This window comes from Periplaneta americana, chromosome 16 (assembly GCF_040183065.1).
Source record: "Periplaneta americana isolate PAMFEO1 chromosome 16, P.americana_PAMFEO1_priV1, whole genome shotgun sequence".
Taxonomy (NCBI): Eukaryota; Metazoa; Arthropoda; class Insecta; order Blattodea; family Blattidae; genus Periplaneta; species Periplaneta americana.
In genome coordinates this window covers 188,846,036-188,864,689 of record NC_091132.1, presented here as the reverse complement: position 1 = coordinate 188,864,689, position 18,654 = coordinate 188,846,036, and the positions used below count along the sequence as shown (strand labels likewise).

General features: G+C 35.1%; 1 protein-coding gene across 1 annotated transcript; it reads right to left on the bottom strand.

Moving 5' to 3' along the window:
* Positions 1 to 227: 227 nt before the first annotated feature.
* On the bottom strand, positions 228 to 18,630 carry LOC138692262 (26S proteasome non-ATPase regulatory subunit 9). Its single transcript, XM_069815422.1, has 4 exons — positions 18,184 to 18,630; positions 14,234 to 14,333; positions 8,318 to 8,496; positions 228 to 539 (listed from the first exon to the last, which is right to left on the bottom strand). The coding sequence occupies exons 1-4, from the start codon at positions 18,280 to 18,282 to the stop codon at positions 312 to 314; spliced, it is 606 nt and encodes a 201-aa protein (XP_069671523.1). The 5' UTR covers positions 18,283 to 18,630; the 3' UTR covers positions 228 to 311.
* Between the last annotated feature and the right edge of the window lie 24 nt (positions 18,631 to 18,654).

The following is an 18,654-nucleotide window of genomic DNA, read 5'->3' as shown; positions in this document are numbered from 1 at the left end:
TTAAAAAAAATACATATATTGTGCTCTTTTTTTTTTTTTTTTTTTTTTTTTTGCCTATTTTAACTGTTATATGTTATAAATGTCTAAATATCCGGGCTCTAGTAATGACATTAAGTGTTCTTCAAAATAATAATTAAATAAATAAATCTCTTTCATTTATACAACTTTTTTCACTTTAAAAGTATGACACTCTTATTGGAAGACACTCTACAAAAACTACAGCAACATTAAGTTATACAAAAGGCAAATTTTATTCCCCTCCAGTTGTGGGCGAATCATTTACATATAATGTATGTACACTTTACAACTGGCTATCGCTCAACAATCTCGACAGGGATGATGTTGCAGCCCAGCAGACCACGTCCTGCCCAGATGTGAGGTACCAGTCTGAGTCGCACTAGCTCATCGTGGCGCTTCACGCACACGCTGATCTGTTGGCCCTGTGAGTGCTGCACCACAGCACCGATGTCGTGCAGGGACCGGAAGTTACCGGCATGCACAGAGCCAAACTCCACAATCAGGTCCTCCACACAGATGCCCTGCAATATGAGAGCATGACAGATTTAGGGCAAAAGGTAGAGCCAAGATAACAGCACTTCTTACATCCCTAGTGAGGTTCACTTTAAGCTCTACATTTTGGGTTTATAATGAACTAGAGTCGACGGCAATTCGGAAGGCGGTTGTCTGCTAGCGTTTGCGTTGAGAGAGACAGATAGAGAGAGCAAGGCAGCGTACAACATTGCCACATCGTACTTCACGCACGTGCAATACAAATAGCGCAGCAGAGAATTTAAATTATCAAAAGACAATAATGACCTTAGCCGTTGATTACTGTAAGCATGACACCAAACAAACCCTCTTTCCTTCACTAACAATATTCTTTGCACGTTTCTCAATCCCACACCACATGCTTCTGCAGTCGTTTCTTGCACATTGGCAATGTTGCTGCCAGCATCAAGATGGCTGGCAGCGTTCTGCTCGTTTTTATAATAATTATACACCTTAAACAATATTTTCCGCGCCTGCTTGTGTAATATTTGTGTTTTTACAGTCTCTTCTTCCATTTATTTACCTTACATACACATAGTAAATGTTAGTTTTACTTATTCATTGTATTGAAACACTCGCACGTGAACAAACGAACTCAGGAAGTGCTTGTTATAGACTGATTCTGATTGGTTCTACTGTACAAGCTTGTGACATCACATACCAGAAATGCTACGGCGCATATAGAAGCTAACCGCCTTCCGAAATGACGTCTAGTCTAGTGGCTTGTGCAGCAAATGCTGTAAACTAAGTTCATTAGAAGTTCAAATTAAAATTTTTCTAATTTATTTCCAATGAAGAATAGCAGACATTTTGAAAGTTATTTGCTTCCATAATAGTGAAACATACTCCTTCTGAATGCTTTTTATGCCAAATACATTTCCTTGAACCTATTCATCTTCAGTTCTTGAGTTTCAATGCAAAAACGCAAGTAACAACGTCAGGACGATCAGGGAATTTTTCATGTGTGAGTAATGCAGTAGCTATTTCAGGTCATTGCGGATTATAGGTGAGAGTTAAGACGCAGCTAAAATAGGAAGCATGACTCATTACTACCTAGGAAAATTACAGAATCACACATATAATTATCTACATCACACTGCCATTAAATATATGAAAAAACCCATATCACTTGACTAATAACTATAAAAATATTTCATTTTTAATAACAATATTGTTACCTTACGTAAGTTTTATAATTTTCAGTAACAATATAGCTGTTACTCAGTAAATTATAGAAATAAAGATCTAATTTAAAATATTCTTTCTCTGCGTCTACTTATATAAAACCTCAAAAGTTTCACTTTCATATCATCAATATAGCATTGATATGTGTAATTAGTGGCAAATAGGTCTACTCTCATAATATTGCACTAACTATAATAATTTTCATTTTTAGTGGTAATAATCTCATCAAACATTCTTAAGTTTTGTAGTTCTTAATATCCAATACACAGCTGTACTTGGAAAACTCAGACCAGAGAATCAGACCTGTAAATTATTTTTATACGCCATCTTAACTCTAAATATGTCAGCAATCCTGCAGATCATGGCCTTCGTGTAATATTGTTTATTGTAGTGTGTGTTTTGTTTTATTCTGAAAAGCCATATTTTTCAAAACTGACTACAGATGGATTTAGGAAAATGATGTAGGGAAATTGACATGTCACTCAAAACTACTATTTTTTTAAAAACTTTGGGTTCCAAGCTTCAAAATTAGGAGTCATTTATTAAAATCTGCTCAGCCGTTTTCCCGTAATTTCCATTACCAGTTCAAATCATTGCAGGAAATTTTAGATCAGAAGGAGCCTTCCACATTCCACTTTTAATATAAATTATGGGAAATATTTCACAAATACTATAAACAAAGATAAAAAAAAACAGGTTTCTAGTGTGATATTCCATTGTTATCTTGAGAATGCCGTGTCGTTGTGCAGTTAACTGCTCTCAAAGGTCAGAAAAATACGTCATTGTTCCTACTGCCTCAGGGAGACAGAAATACAGAAAAAGAACGAAATTGATAAACAACATCTAAAGAAAAGTTTGCCATCCGAAGCATTGTTATACTCTTGTAATTCTGTATTTCATATAATCCTAAATGCAGAAAAATATTTCAGAAACAAAAGTGAAACATTGGTAGAAATTGAGTTGACACTAAAGACTTTGACGTCTTTATTCACTAACACTTAAACTCATAAGTTCCGAACTTTTAATATTTTTTTAAAAAGTCTTATCACTATATTTTAGGAAAGCAGCGGCGGTCTGTCGTTATGTGCTACAGTACAATGATAATTTTTCCTCAAATAATGTACTTGTTATACCACAGTATTTGATCTGTCATTTGACAATTTCCTGTGGTTATGTTCATGATGTGTTATAGAGTGTTGTCTTTGCCCTTCGGTGCCTCAGGGGGGGGGGGGGGGGGTTGTTATACTACTCAGAACTCCAGATGAGAATGTTAGACAATTATACGCATGTGCGAAGCTAAATTCACAGCTCTAATTGGCTATTTTTACGCGGATAAATGCTGTAGTCAGCTTCAGCACGACACAACTTGGAGATTTCAAAAGTAAAGCGTAACGAAAGAATGCTTGTTTGTGGAAAAACTCGGAACTATCTATAATGTATTTGGTAATTCAAGTATCCGACTGTTGCTGCCATCTACCTGTTTGAGGTTCCTCCTGACTCAGCCAGCAAATGACGGAAATTGGAACCCCAGAAAATTGAAGCCAAGAAAGTATGTGACCATATAATTCAGGAAGCTATTCACCATTTCCAGTCTTTAAGCTACCTAGACGCCACAAAATTGTTAAACAGCAAAATTTTTGACAATTTTTCGCATAATTTTCCTGAAGGGGAAGTTGAAGTTGCTGTCAACAGCTATACTATATTGAACAAAAGTGTTACAGACACAACTTGGAGTTATATATGGAAGAACAAACTTCCGAAATATAGATGGCTGTTCAATTGTTACAATACATAGTCTCCAACAACTTACACGATCCATTCTGTGAAGTAACGAAGTTGTTAAATATTTTGATTACAACACCAATGACCACTGCTGAGCCAGAAAGATGTTTTTCTTAATAGAAAAGAGTATGATGTCCAAGACTAGGATAATTGAAAAGTTCTGCAGTAGGAAGGAACGTCGTATGGACTTCATATTTCGTCACTATGTGAGTCTCGAATTAAGATAAATACATGTAAGTATATATGGTACGCCATTATAGAGATTGTAGCACACTCATTATTTTGACCACCAGCCGCTACTGTAGGACAGGAATGTATTTATTGTTAAGAAAATTGTCTGTTACAGCAAATGCACTAGAACAATCTGCTAAATGGCAGTTGAAGTGTTGGTATGGGAATTGCAGTAGAAAATTTCTCATGTTACCCCTATTAAAATGAACATAACATGATTAATAAAGTGTTATCTCTAATGAGTAATTTCACTATGACAATAATGTTTATTAATCCGTGTCTCCTGTATTCAATAACCCACACCGACATATATGATATTGCCTTTAATGACCTTCATTCTAGCATTACTGTGTACGCTTCTGTGCTGAGCAAGGAGTAACTATGGCCACTGCTGAGAATGTGGTATTCTCTAATATACATTGACTCTGTAACTCAGAAATCTGGAAAGGTTTTGAATAGTGTCAACTTTTGAAACCAATTTACATTCTTTCTTAACATTTCTCTTGCTTTGAGTCCACCCCACCCATTTGAAGTGAAAAAAAAAAAAATTTTTCTGCTTACTAACACTTATTTTTGAACAGATCACTTTGAAGTTACTATTTTTTTCTCTCTCTTTTCGAAAAGCTTTCCTTAGACATTGATCCATTGAGCATAAAAATTACAGCATGATTATCATAGAGCTATGACATGATAAATGTTAATGAAGCTGGAAAATGGATACACTGAAATGGCAGTATAACGAACCTGAGGGGGTACTGTAATTATTTTCGTTATAGTGAAATTTCGTTAAACCGAAAATGAAGTAAATCTGCCTACAAATTGTGTCCCATATTATATAAAAGATACCGTACCTGGGTTAGGTTATACCACAGTCTTATACATACAGTCGCGCAACTTCAACACTTTTTTTGCCAACATTCGCGACACTAGCGCCCAAGCGGAAGGCAAGGCACTGGTCATAGGGTTGATACAGCCAGCACGTGCTTTAAAGGGATGCGAGATGTTATAATAACGTTTTAATCATGCGTCGGAATAAAGGCAATGTGTGCAATGACGAAAATTGCAGTAACAACAAGTTTAAATCTCCGAATTTGTCGTTCTTCAGATTCCCTAAAGACCAAGAGAAAATCATAACTCAGTCATAACCAATAATCCACGTTGTAGATAGCCTACGTATTGTGTTCTATAAAACATTTATTAGTTATCGGTTACCTATTTGTATGTCAGGAAGAACAGTTTAAATAAAAACAAAGTAAATACCTGTTACAGTATATTATTTTTTTGCAGAGATCATATGTGTAAATGTGTAACCATTCCGATTTTGGATAATATATCTACAGTTTTTAATGCAAGTAATTCCATAATTTTTGTATTCGTGTTTTTTTCTTTATATTTTTAAAAAGTTGAATGTTATATAGCATTCAAGTGGGTATCATGGTGTTAATTTTGCAAGAATTCATGGAGTATAGTAATCCTTTTGCAAAATATTCACTTCTTGAATAAATCCAGACTGTGTCGATAAATTTCTGATGTGTTGGTGTAGATTCATGTGGCAGACGTATTAAGTTCTCAAGAAATAAAAGAGCCTTTTTAAATTTAATATAAAAAGCAATCTTTTCTGTAATAATTTGCATGACTGTTATTGGTGTTGATTTTACATTCCCAGTGATTATTTGAGCCGTTCAGTGCAGAAGTGGTGTAAGTCAAAAGCAGATAATGAGGTTTAAAGTTAGAATTCTGTAAAATACAGCGCAAAGTAGCAATTAATATATCCTTCGTTCTATTCACCGACTATTAATAGTTTAAATACATTCAATATTAACTGCCACTTTGCGCTGTATTTTACAGAATGTTTACTTTAACCCCTCATTACCCATTTTTTACTTACACCACTTCTGCTCTGAAAATAAAATTAGGCCTACATTTTCTGAGTTAATTGAAGTTACAATTTTTTTAACAAAATTGTGTGTTCATTTATTTGTTCTCACCTACGTCATATTAACAGTAAGTGCATGTAAATTACGTATTATATAGGTAGGATAAGTTAAACTTAGGCATTATGTGTGAAAACTGGAAATGTAATGTAAAATGCGGTAAACTTGCCATAAAAATTTAAACCATAACATCAGCACTATTTGTGACTCAAAATAATAAAGGAAATACCGGTTCTTAAGAAATGGAAAAATAATGAACTTCATATTAATGTTTAAATCCTCCCCTTTTCTTTATTTTCAAGTTTACCTCAGCGGCCGAGTTTACCCCAACTTGCGGTATGCAAAATCGTTAATTTCTCAGGAAATAGGGAGAGGAGTTCACCACGCGATGTACCCTACGAGATATGCCCTACAATTCTGAAGCTACTAATTTTTACTCTTCTCACAGGAAATACAAAGTTCCAATGATTCATAAATATATTTAGGAATGAATGAATTAACCGACCACGCACGAACAATTATATTATTTCAAACCATGATACGTGATCAGAGCCATGATTCAGTTGTAAGGAGCAGAAAGAATTACTTTTATTCCCAGCTTCTGAAACTTGTAGATTAGCTGCGTGTGAAATTCTTCCAGGATTCTAAAGTAGAATTAATAAGAACCATATACACTTATTGTATAGCATAAAAATATAAAATAAACTACGCAAAACCCGTTTTCTGATGTGTTATCATAAGTCGTGTTCACACTTTTAACTTGCCTGCCGCTAGAGGGCTACTGTCGCGCCAGCTGTCAAATGTTGGCATATTTTACACGTATGAGTTGCGTGACTGTATCTATTAGACTGTGGTTATACTGTATATTTATATTACATTGCAACTTCAATAAGAATCAGTACCATAATGCATATTCGACAACTGAATAATTATTCTTGCATATTTTACAATATTTTATTATTCATCACGACCTTGTTAAGACCAAAAATTAAAGCCTGGTTCAGACGGTGCTAGTTTCTATGATGGATTCCAAGGTGGCTGCGCGGATGGGTAGCCTGCGTGGTCACTGGCTGGCTCCCGTGTTGCCTAAGGTGATGGTAGTTGTTCACACGGAGCTGGCTCTTTTCACAGTTCAAATTGGAAAATCATCTGCTGTTTCATCTGTTGCCAACACTCATGGTCAAAAAGAAACTAAACCGTGAGTGAAAAACAACTAAAGTCCTACATTAACAGTAGTAAATGTCGTAATAAAGTAATTACGCCATAAGTGCAAAACAGCTAATGTCCGATATTTAATTGTTGTTTCTTAGAAACTAAAGAATATAGAAAAAAACAGGTTTAGTTAGAAAACAACGAACATGGCGACATGGTTTCAGTGGTGATATTATATGATCATCTTTGGTTCCAGCCTGCAAACCATCACGAAAAATAGCAAGGAACCTACCCTCGAAATCCAGCAAGCTAGCCACCCAAGGAGCCACCAGAGCGGATTACTTCTGGCCAGTGACCACGCAGGCTACCCATCAGCGCAGCCACCTTGGAGTCCATCACAGAAACACGCACCGTCTGAACCGGGCTTAAGTTTTACTGAATTGATCACTACCTTCGAAAGTTCGATTTTATCGAATTGTTTCATTTAAGTATAAATTCAAATGACAACAATCGCGTCTATGGAAGTGCATTCAGAAAAATCACTGAAAGCAGGGATGACCAATGCCTAGCAATAACTCGTTTATTTTATTTTCTTTCCAATTTATTTTAAGTAATTTTGGTAATTTACTAGGAGACGTCGTTGCACATAGGCCAGTTTTACACTAATCCTAAACATCTTATTAAATATTGAACAAGTTCTGAATTATAACCTAAAATAAGACAGGTCAATGTAGAGTATCCACCGTCCAATGAACGAATATTGGTTAAACGAGCGTTGAGCGACTTCCGCCGATTTTGGAATAGACACAGACGCACTTAGGTTAGGTTAGGTTAGTTCAGGCTTTTATTATCCCGTCAAGATGTTTAGGATTAGTGTAAAACTGGCCTATGTCTCCTATAGTGGGTGGGACATAAGTAACATTCACCATAAGACACTTCCCTGACACTTATTCATAATAAGGTGAAACGAGCAACGCATCTTGTATTCTTGGTCCAGGAAAAATACTGTTTTAGTATACTTCGTGTACACTAAGGTTAGGTTTAATGTAAAAGTGGTCTATATGCAACGACGTCTCCTAGCAAATTACCGTAATTTTCAACTGATTAGGCCTAATTTCGTTAAAATAACATTTTTTGTAACGGAATGAATTGTTACGTTAAACTGAATAGTTCGTTACTTATGCGTTCTTTAAACTGAACAATTTTAACATGTAAATTAATGGTAAAATGGCTGAGACTAAAAAATTATTTCGTTATTCGTTCACTACCTTATTCTGAAAAATTCGTAATTGCGGGATTTCACTGTACCTCCTCCCTCTTGCTCCGGTATCACCATCTTTCTCTCGCACATCCAGCAACATTACAACACCGCAGTGATCTGTTATTGGTTCTCGTCATATGCAGGAGATTTGCCACTGAGGATAGTTAATTCATTCAGGTCGTGGTAAGTCCAATAATCTCTTCAATGGTCACTGAATACTCACTGCTTCCTCGGCAGGGGAGTTCTGTGCCACAAAATTCACTCTGGCTATCGGCTCTGTGTGTCGAATGACTGTCCTGGGTGGATCAGCCGGCAGCCCCACACCCTCCCTCTGCTGTGCATGCAGCATGTGCAGCCCTTGCTCAATGTGTGTCATCATGCTGCTGTGGTCGTTCATGAGGCCTGCAACACATGGGAAGCTGTCACACATGTTTCATTCAGTGGCGGCTCGTGACGTGACAGGTGCGTGAAGCAGTGTTAGGTCTACTTCTAATTTTATAACAAAAATTATGTATAGGCTTATGTATATTTAAAATACGTGACATTGATGATGACGATAATAATAATAATAATAATAATAATAATAATAATAATAATAATAGAATCATAAATTAACGGTAATAAATAATCATACCAATTTTTTAAAGACAAGTTGAATCCTTCTGTTCACGGCAGCAAATTTATCAGTAGACTAACATCGTTGTGGAAAGGCTGATTTTTTCGTAATTTTGTGCACAATTTGCTTCTACATAGAAATATTTGCGATTGACGAGCGTCTTTGTTGTGACATGCAACTACGCAAGTAGTTTTTAATGCAATTCATGTAAGAAAAACTTCTTTCTGCGGACGAATTTGTTAATAAACAGCCCAAATTCCTAAAACACACTGATTTTATGAACAAATATTACTCGTAATTATTTAAAATAGTCCTAATAATTAATGTAATAAAAACAGTAGAGAAAATAATTACAGTGCACACAACGCGATCTTTATGCATACTCGTTCACGAACCTGCGGAAAAATTTAATTTTGTGTGTACGCTACACTAGTACCTACAAAGTTAACACCACAGCCATGTTTTTTTTCAATTCCTCTTACATATACAGTAGCGTGCATATTAATCCGAACACGACATATTTTTACATTTTCTGTCATTGTTGGCCTCACAGCTGCTCATACCGCTTTAATTGACGTCTATAGTACGTGTAATTCCATTGTTGAAGATCTGTCATTATTTTTTTTATAATATGTGACATTTTGCCTGTCGTTTTGTACTTATAAGCACTTCAGTTGTGTTGAAGACTTAGGCTGGTATTCATAGTCGACACTTTATATCACCACTTTGCAAAGTGACACTTTTGACGAAAGTGGTTCTTTCATATTAGTGGTATTCATAGACGATTGAAGACGTGGGTAATTTCCTAGAAGACGGGCAAAATCCAACATGGCTGACGAAAACTACAAAAAACGTTCTGCCAACTATGAAGTTCAAATGTCACCAAACATCACAAAATCAAAGATGAAAAATCAAATATATATTCATATTTTTAAAGAAGAAGAAGCCCTCCAAAAAAAAAATGAAAATATATTTAATTTTTCGCCTTCGATTTTTTTTGGCGTTTCGTGGCATTCGAACTTCATAGTTGGTAGTACTTTTCTGGCAGTTTTCGTCCGCACTTTACTCCCAAAAATCACTAAAACACAAAACAAAACATAATAATTTATCATCTTATCAAATAAAATTCAGTTCTCATCGAAGTCTTCAACGACAACCTCTTCACTTCAAGTATATGACACAGGCTTTAAGGCAATCTAAACTTAAACCATGCAGGTAACAAAGAACTAAACCAACACTTTGTCGTACAGTCAACTTTGCATAAATAAACCACGTGTGTACACTAAATGAAATTCTCTTTGAACACTTATTACACCTTAACTTCTACAGAAAATTCAGTCAATAATTCCTTTAACCCACAGAAAAACAGTTTTCTTCTCAACATTCAACACAATCCTTCTTCACCAGCGAAAGAACTAAACCAAAATCGACACAAAATTTAATAGATAAATTTCAGAACACGGTTTCCTTCCTTTCCCTCTTACTTCAAAATTCCAACCTTGTGCACACAAAATAAATTATTGGCACTGAAAAGTGTCCTTTCGTAAGAATGATACGCATTCGACAAATGCAGACAAATCTACAATGTAACACCACTCACGTCAAACAACCAAGAACAACAGGACGTCATTATCCATTAAAAATTAATGAAAATTCTACTAGAATAAATGACAACTATAACCAATCAAATCGAAAGAAAATCACAAAAATCATAAAATGAGAAACTTTCAATAGCTTTAGCCATCAGTAACAACATAACACCACTCACGTTAAACAACCAAGAACAACTGATAACGTCATTATCCATTCAAAATTAACGAAAATTCTAGAACAAATGACAACTATAACCAATAAAATTAAAATAATATCACGACGACACCTAGTACAAAAAACCTAGAACTAACATGTAAAAGTCACTAAAAGATCACTAACATTTAACTCTGAAATAAAGAAGTTGGTAATACTTACTATATTCAACCAAGTGCCCGTCTTCTATGAAATTACCAAGACGTGCACTTTACAAAGTATCACTTTACGCCAGCAAAGTGTAGAGTTACAATTTGGTTGGTAATAGAAGTCCCACAATGCCTTTCAAAACAAGTGAACAAACAATAACAAATTAATGACGTATAACCTACAAATTATAATGCTTGTGATTTGAATTGGGAGCCTTATTGATCGCGCGAGAAAGAAAATATATATTTAAAGTTGTTTTATTTCAGTTTCTAGTTTTTGTTGCTGATAGTTTAGATTATTTCAGTCAGTTCAGATATATAACATTTTATTAAATAGTTAGTGATACTGCTGGTGAAATTAGGTTAGGTTTTGTGCAGTACATAGCTGATCCATTAATTTATATAGTTAGATTAGGTTCTGTACATATCTTTTTCATTGATATATGTCGCTAAGTTTAATTTTGTATGTATCCGTTCCACTGATTTATATAGTTCGGTTAGATTTTGTACATATCTTCTATTAATTTATATAGTTAGGTTAAGTTGGATTGAGTAGGTTAAGTTTTGTGCATATATATAGGCTATATAATTAAATTTATATCATTAAGTTAGGTTTTATACGTTTCTCCTTCGTTGATATATAGTATTATTTCCTTTATTTTCATTTTTGTCTTTTTCGTGAATAGTGAATAGAAGTAAAAAAAGAATGAAATAAACACATTACTACTGCTATTATTATTATTATTATTATTATTATTATTATTATTATTATTATTATTATTATTATTACTATTTTCTCTCTCTCGTTTCCATTATTGCCTGCTCTTCAGGAATATTTTGAATGCCAAATGTTTCTACAATGCATAACAAAATAGGCCTAGGCCTAATAGTATGAGATCTCTTTTCATGGTGAGGTTATGACTGCACATGAACTAGAGACAGTAGATGTATTGCTTACCGGCGTGAAAATATATATTACCGGTATCAAAACAGTAATGATTATATCAGCATCAAGATAAATCTTATCTCAAAATAATTACAGGTAGTCAACAAAAATCAAAATCATTTTAAACCCAATATAATTATGGAATCTGCTTAGAAGGCAGGCACGTGAGGTCTCTCAATGCTATTTAAGATAGTTATGCCTACATTAGATTGAAGTTAGTTTAATATTATTTAAGTTAAAAAATTCGTTTCATTAATAAAAAATAGGTTATATAGGCATATCTACCTACATATCACTTCATCGAATTGAGATTATAAATATACGAATGTTACTACAGAAATATCTGAACTATAATATTATATATATTAATGTATGGTACATATCTGTAGCATAGAATTTTAATGCAGTCAATAACTGTATTATTAGAGGCACTGGCAAACCTCTATTATTCCTTTTTGTCAACCAGTCATCGAAAAGATTAGCAATCTCAATAAGTTTCTTTATCAGATTGGAACCGGTTTTTTAAATTCTATATCATTATAAAATTCCACGGGATTGTCTTTAGGCCTATCTCTAATGTAGCGCTTTTGTACGTTGTGCCATCTCTTCCGCACGTTCTAATAATCGACAACTTCCAAGACGTCCTCCATTTTTCTACAAAGTGTCACTTTCAGCTCAAAGTGTGGTCGGAACTACACTTTCATCCAAAGTGTTCCTTTGCACCAAAGTGTCGACTATGCAACGGAAAAGTGATACTTTGCGTCTTCCAAAGGACACTTTACTCGAAAGTGTCGACTATGAATACCAGCCTTAATACTGCAATCCTGTGTACATTCTGTATTTCAGTTGTGTTGAAGACTTAATACTGCAATCCTGTGTACATTCTGTCGTCTTCACAAATGGATACAACTCCACGAAAACGGTCTAAAATTATAACATTAGCAGAGCATTCTTCTATGACACAGAGGCAAATTGCTGCAGAATGTCACATCGGTTTGGCTACTGTTAATTCGATCATTAAACGATGCAGGGAGACTGGATCCATCACACCCCAGAAAAAAGGAAACTGTGGCCGGAAAAGGAAGACTTCACCTGCAGATGATCATTTAATTGTCAGGAAAAGTAAATTAAATCCTAGACTAACTGCTGTCGACTTAACCCGCGAGTTAATGGCTACCACTGGGGCGAATATTCACGTCACAACAGTGCGGCATACGCTTTTGGAAGCTGGACGAAGGGCTCGTAAGCCTATTAAGAAGCAACTGCTAACCCCTGTTATGTGCAAAAAAAGCTTAATGTGGCAAAATTACATCAACACTGGACAGTGAATGGCTGGAAGAATGTACTTTTTTCCGATGAGTCTCATTTCGAGGTCCACGGCCACCGTGTTTCTTACATACGGAAAGGATACGAAAAAGTAACAGCAGCTCATCTCCAACAAGCACCCAAATACCCCCCCTAAAGTAATGTTTTGGGGTTGTTTTACACATGAAGGGCCTGGAGCATTAATACCTATCAAGGGAATGATGAATTCTGACAAATATATTCACTTATTGGAAACCAGAATCATACCCCAGCTGCAAAAATCATTTCCGGATGGCAGAGGTGTGTTCCAACAAGACCTGGCACCATGCCATACGTCTCGAAAAACTACAGAATTCTTCAACAAGAAGAATATTCAGGTACTCCCCTGGCCAGGCAACTCACCCGACATCAACCCCATTGAGAACTTGTGGTCAATTTGCAAAAGAAGAATGCAAAAAATGGATTGTTCTACAAAAGAGAAGATGATTTCTGCCCTCATTGGTGTATGGTTTCGCAATGAAGAAATGAAGAATATTTGTGGGAAATAAGTGGAATCCATGCCAAATCGTCTCAGAGCTGTTATTAGGAACAAGAGATTACTGAGGTATGTCTTAGATCCTTTTCTTATCCCGTTTGAGTGGTTTTGCATAAGTAATTACGTTGTTCGGATTAATTTGCACACTACTGTATTTCCACTTTTCTCAAGACTCATGCTTGCTTCTTTAGCAAAACAGTTAAAAAAATTACAAATATATTCATTTAATATAGGCCTAACTTTTCTATGGGTAAATTAATTTTACGCTTTTAAATTTCTGTAATTTTCATTGTTAGAGTTGGCTATCCTGATCTGTCGTTGTTTGGCGGAATGTTGTGAATTCGTCTCTTCTACTATTTCATGTCCGACCAAAGCCACGATACTAACTGTTGTTGCGGGGTGAGGGGTGTAGTCTTGTTGCCATGGTAACCATAGCTGATTGAAACACTAACAGGAGGAAAATCGAGCTCACTTCACCAGAGCAGAACTTAAACGTATCAGAGTCTTGTTGTGTAGCCATAGCAAGCAAAATAGAGAGTCGCAATGCCAGAAGTGGATTTACCGGCGTTAAGTCCGTTAATTCTTCAGCGCGGCGCGACTTTTGAACGTACATTAAACATAAATATCATAAAATGAGTCGCATTGTGATGTATAGTAAAAGTAAAGTGAATTTTTCGATTTTTTTAAATTCTATGGTGAAGTTGTCTTCACTTGGTTCACCTGAAAAGCTGCCTCTGGTTTCATTACGAGCCAATTTAGTTTCTAACATTTAAAATACTCACATATGACCCTGTGCCGCGCATGCCGGACTTGGTACACGTCCACATCTTGTCTGGGGTACCCATAGCTGTCCACCAGCGGCTCTGTCATTCCAACACCATTCTATGAAGAAGCAACAGCAATACAGCTCGTGAAATCATGCGGGAATAAACAACGAAGGAACAACTTTTCTTTCGCTTGTTGGTTAGAATGCTGGATAAAATCCTCCTTTAATATAAATAATTGTGGCCGCTGTCTAAATACAAGTGTTTTCCCCCCTGGACCAATAATATAGCAAAGCATTTCGCCGGCGGCCATAATTATTTATACGAAAGTGTGATTTTACCGAATGCTCAATTGAGGAGCTTGCTGGAAAAATGAACTCTGTTCACTTGTGCCATTTTTGTACCAATCATTTGAAACGATTATACACTATGTGGAGCATGTTAACATAGCTATACAACTAAGAAAGTTGTAGGGGTGTTTGTAACACCATGGTAGCTAATCTGATACGCTACTATTACACTATTGAAGTTCTTTGACAAAGATCTTTTATAAAATAGTTTATGCTCGACCAAGCCGAAATGTAGTAATTATACACCTGGTAGCAGTCCTTTAATGAATGTCATTAAAGTACACCTACTCATTAAAGTACAGGTGTTTTCAGCCAATGACAACTTAGCTTACAGGTGTTCAGCCAATAACAAGTCAGCTTTGTACCGTTATAAAACCACAAGTATCGATTATTCTCGGATATGCAATCGAAAGAGAATTAGTGAAACGTCACGGAGGCTGGAAATCCAATACTGTCGCAGAAGGTTATGTTCTGTTACTATAATAATTAGCGTTAATTGTAAATAATATTCAAATAAATTCAATTTGTCATCTCGTTTTTCAATGTCGAATTCAATAATCAAGGTTATACCAAGTTTAACAGGATTACATCAAGGTCAATGACATTGTTCCTCGGAAAAAATCAATACTGTCGCAGAAGTTTATGTTCTGTTACTATAATAATTAGCGTTAATTGTAAATAATATTCAAATAAATTCAATTTGTCATCTCGTTTTTCAATGTCGAATTCAATAATCAAAGTTATACCAAGTTTAACAGGATTACATCAAGGTCAATGACATTACTGTTCCTCGGAAAAAAATCAATACTTTCGCGTCTGCGCACATCTCACAATTCACGACCTAGAACAAGGTCACTTCCGATCTTGTCAGATACAAATAAAATGTATACATCTGAATAATTTCAAGTTAGAAATATGGTCAAGCATAAAAAGTCGTATGAAACTCGCCTATAATGGTAATTAAGAAGCTCGTATGAAAATTATGAAACTCGCGCTCGTTTCATAAACATCCATACTCGCTTCTTAATTACTATCATTATAGGCTCGTTGCATAATGTACTAATATGACAGTGTAATGGGTTTTCTTTTATAAAAGTTTCTCTGATAAATGATCTTTTATAAAATGTAAGTGCACCTTGTTATCTTTGATAAAAGATTTCTATACCTTGAAACAAATATGGCGGAACGCAAATATAACCGGATTGTTGCTATCACAAAAATTCTGATATCGGAGTGTGAAGGAAATTAAATGTTGTAAATAAATAATTTGTATAATATAATATTACATTATAATAATTTGTATAACTTTTCAAGTTCTCGCATTGTAGCTCTTTCAGTAAGTTCTGATGGATAACTCTCTTATCACGTTTTGCAACCCACGATTTAACCCACAGGTGTTTCTTTTTCAGTAAAATGTGCTTATGTAATAATTGAACTAACTGTAGCTAAACAAGCATAATAACTTACTGTTCTTCATTCATGGTGTTATAAACTTAACCCATAAATATTAGTATCAACAAATCATAAACTTAACGCGTAAATATTAGTATCGACAAAACATAAACTTAACGCGTAAATATTAGTACTGGTATCAACAAATCCTCGGAACACGTGTTAACAGTTGTGAAACAAGTGTTAGGTGCATAGGTGGAGTTATGGGGGGCCGGGGGGCAGTGCCTCCCCAAACTTGTCTAAACTCTTCTTTTTTTTTTCTATTAACATTAGAAAATATTGAATGCAAAAGACTTTTCTTGCTTTTGTTTATGATTAAGTTTCTGTGCTTAAATTGACGAATTAATGTCTTCAGATCATGTGTCTAGACTATAGGGTAATATTTATTTTAAATTTCTGAATGTATAAGAATTTCTATACCTCATTTGAGGAATGGAAGCACTGTAATGTTTCTTTTGTAACAGCCTGTACTCCTGTGTTAGATGTCTGCAGCGCTATCTACTGAATTACACCATAGTCCCATGTTAAAGGAGTGGAAATTTTCAGTAGTTTTCATAAAACAACCATAGTCCAAAGATTTTTTTGTGAAAACAGCCATTTTCTAGGATGGTAGCATTTACAAATAATATCTCATTCATAAACAAAAGCAAGAAAAGTCTTTTGAATTCAATATTTTATAATGTTAATAGAAAAAAAAAAGAGTTAAGACGGAACAACTGGATAATACGCACGGCAGACCAATATCGATAGTCGACTCTACTCGCTGGCCACTAGTCACCGGGCCGTACCGAGCCGTATCAAACAAAATATAATCGAAATGGTGGTAGTCAAATTCGCGACTATATTCTTAAATAATTCACTCCATTAGTCAAGTTCAAGGTTTTATGTAGTACAACGGCGGTTTTTTGAATGCATTAAAAGAAAATGAAGATGTAATGAGATAATAAACTAGGTTATCACAAGGAAATTAACAGGAAAAAAGGTGTGTTTCATGGAATACAATTAAAATGACGGAAAGTAAATTTCCGGTTAATGTTCGCCAAAGCGTAAAGTACGTAATTATGACGGCGTTGCTGTTTTATTTCTGGCCTATAGAAAAATACCTAGCCTTTTACGAAAAAAAAATTTAAGGGCCTTGAAATTATTCACCGCTTTCATTATAGGCCTATTATTTTTTAACAATATTACGAATCAAAAACTGTAATATTATATAATTTTAACTACTACATGGACGAATCAAATCAAGCTAACCTAACCAAAGCTAACCTAACCTAACCAAAGCTAACCTAACCTAACCAAAGCTAAGCTAACCTAACCAAAACTAATCTAACCTAACGAAAGCTAATCTAACCTAACCTAAGCTAATCTAAGCTAACCTAACATAACCTTCGTAAATGCAAGGCCTGTAACCGGAGCAAGAAGGGATCTCAATCATTTAATCTGCAAGTACACGCAAAAATAAATTCAAGTAAGGATCACGCTCCCACTGCATGAGAGGTCCGCGCATGAGCTACAGCAAAACTGTTTCTGTCCCGAGCCTCTCATTTAAGGCACTCGTCATAATTTACTCGCAATATTTACGCAAATACACATTGTCGCTAACAGTGGTGCTATCTCTCAATAATGTTCAGAACGAAGGAGGTAGACAGAGAGAGAAAAAATTTCTCCCGCCAACTACGCCACACACCAACGTCATGTTCTTATGTTGGTGACATTGTGTATTTACTTAAATTTGGTGGTAAACGTAACGGCACGGTTCAAAGTGACCGTGCTAATTCTCCAGTATAGCGATAATTTGTAGTAGACTTACAGTTGAAGCCCTATACAACTCGGTCCGAAACATCATGGATATGTAACAGTGTATGAAACATGCACTCCAAAAATACTTTTATTAAATGATAAATGTTTTATAGAGGGCTGTCACGAATCGAGTTGACAACACTGAAATGACAATGGCACAAAATATGTTCTTGGTTACAGTTGAAATAAAATTAAAGGGCTATGGCCCGTGGCAATTTCATCCAATCAAGAAAGTAAATCAATCACAACAACATAACCTTTCTTCGATTGAAGCACTGCAATATTTGTTAAAAAGTTAGAAGTCATTATTATTCGAACATAGTAAACTTAGCAGTGGGTGTTGTAAAGTAATTGTATAATACTTACACTGTCTAATATAGCCTTCATTTGATTGATTTCGCTTTCAATTTTCTCCTTTTCTCGTATCAGTGCTAAAACACTGTCTCGTGTAATGCCAATCTCCATAATAGAAACAAAATTACCAAAACTCTAACAGAATAACGCTCCAAAACTATTGTGTTACGCCACAATTCAAGTAGGTTCTGAATAACCACAAACCTCGTGATTTCATTACATTACAGTAGCAAAATTGAAAAATTAGCATTAAAAATTGTCATCACGATGGTGTACTTCTGTGATAGCCTTCGGACAACTGCACTGCAACCAGTAACTCTCCACCAGTGTTGTCAATGTTGAGAAAATATTCCCATCAGAGTATGTAAATTTTCCGCTCTTTTCATAAATTTTAGAACCCCTCTTTGTATTAAATAATTAAATCGTATTTATAATGTAAAACATCACATTATTTTTTTAAATCAAATGTTCAATAGGACGTCA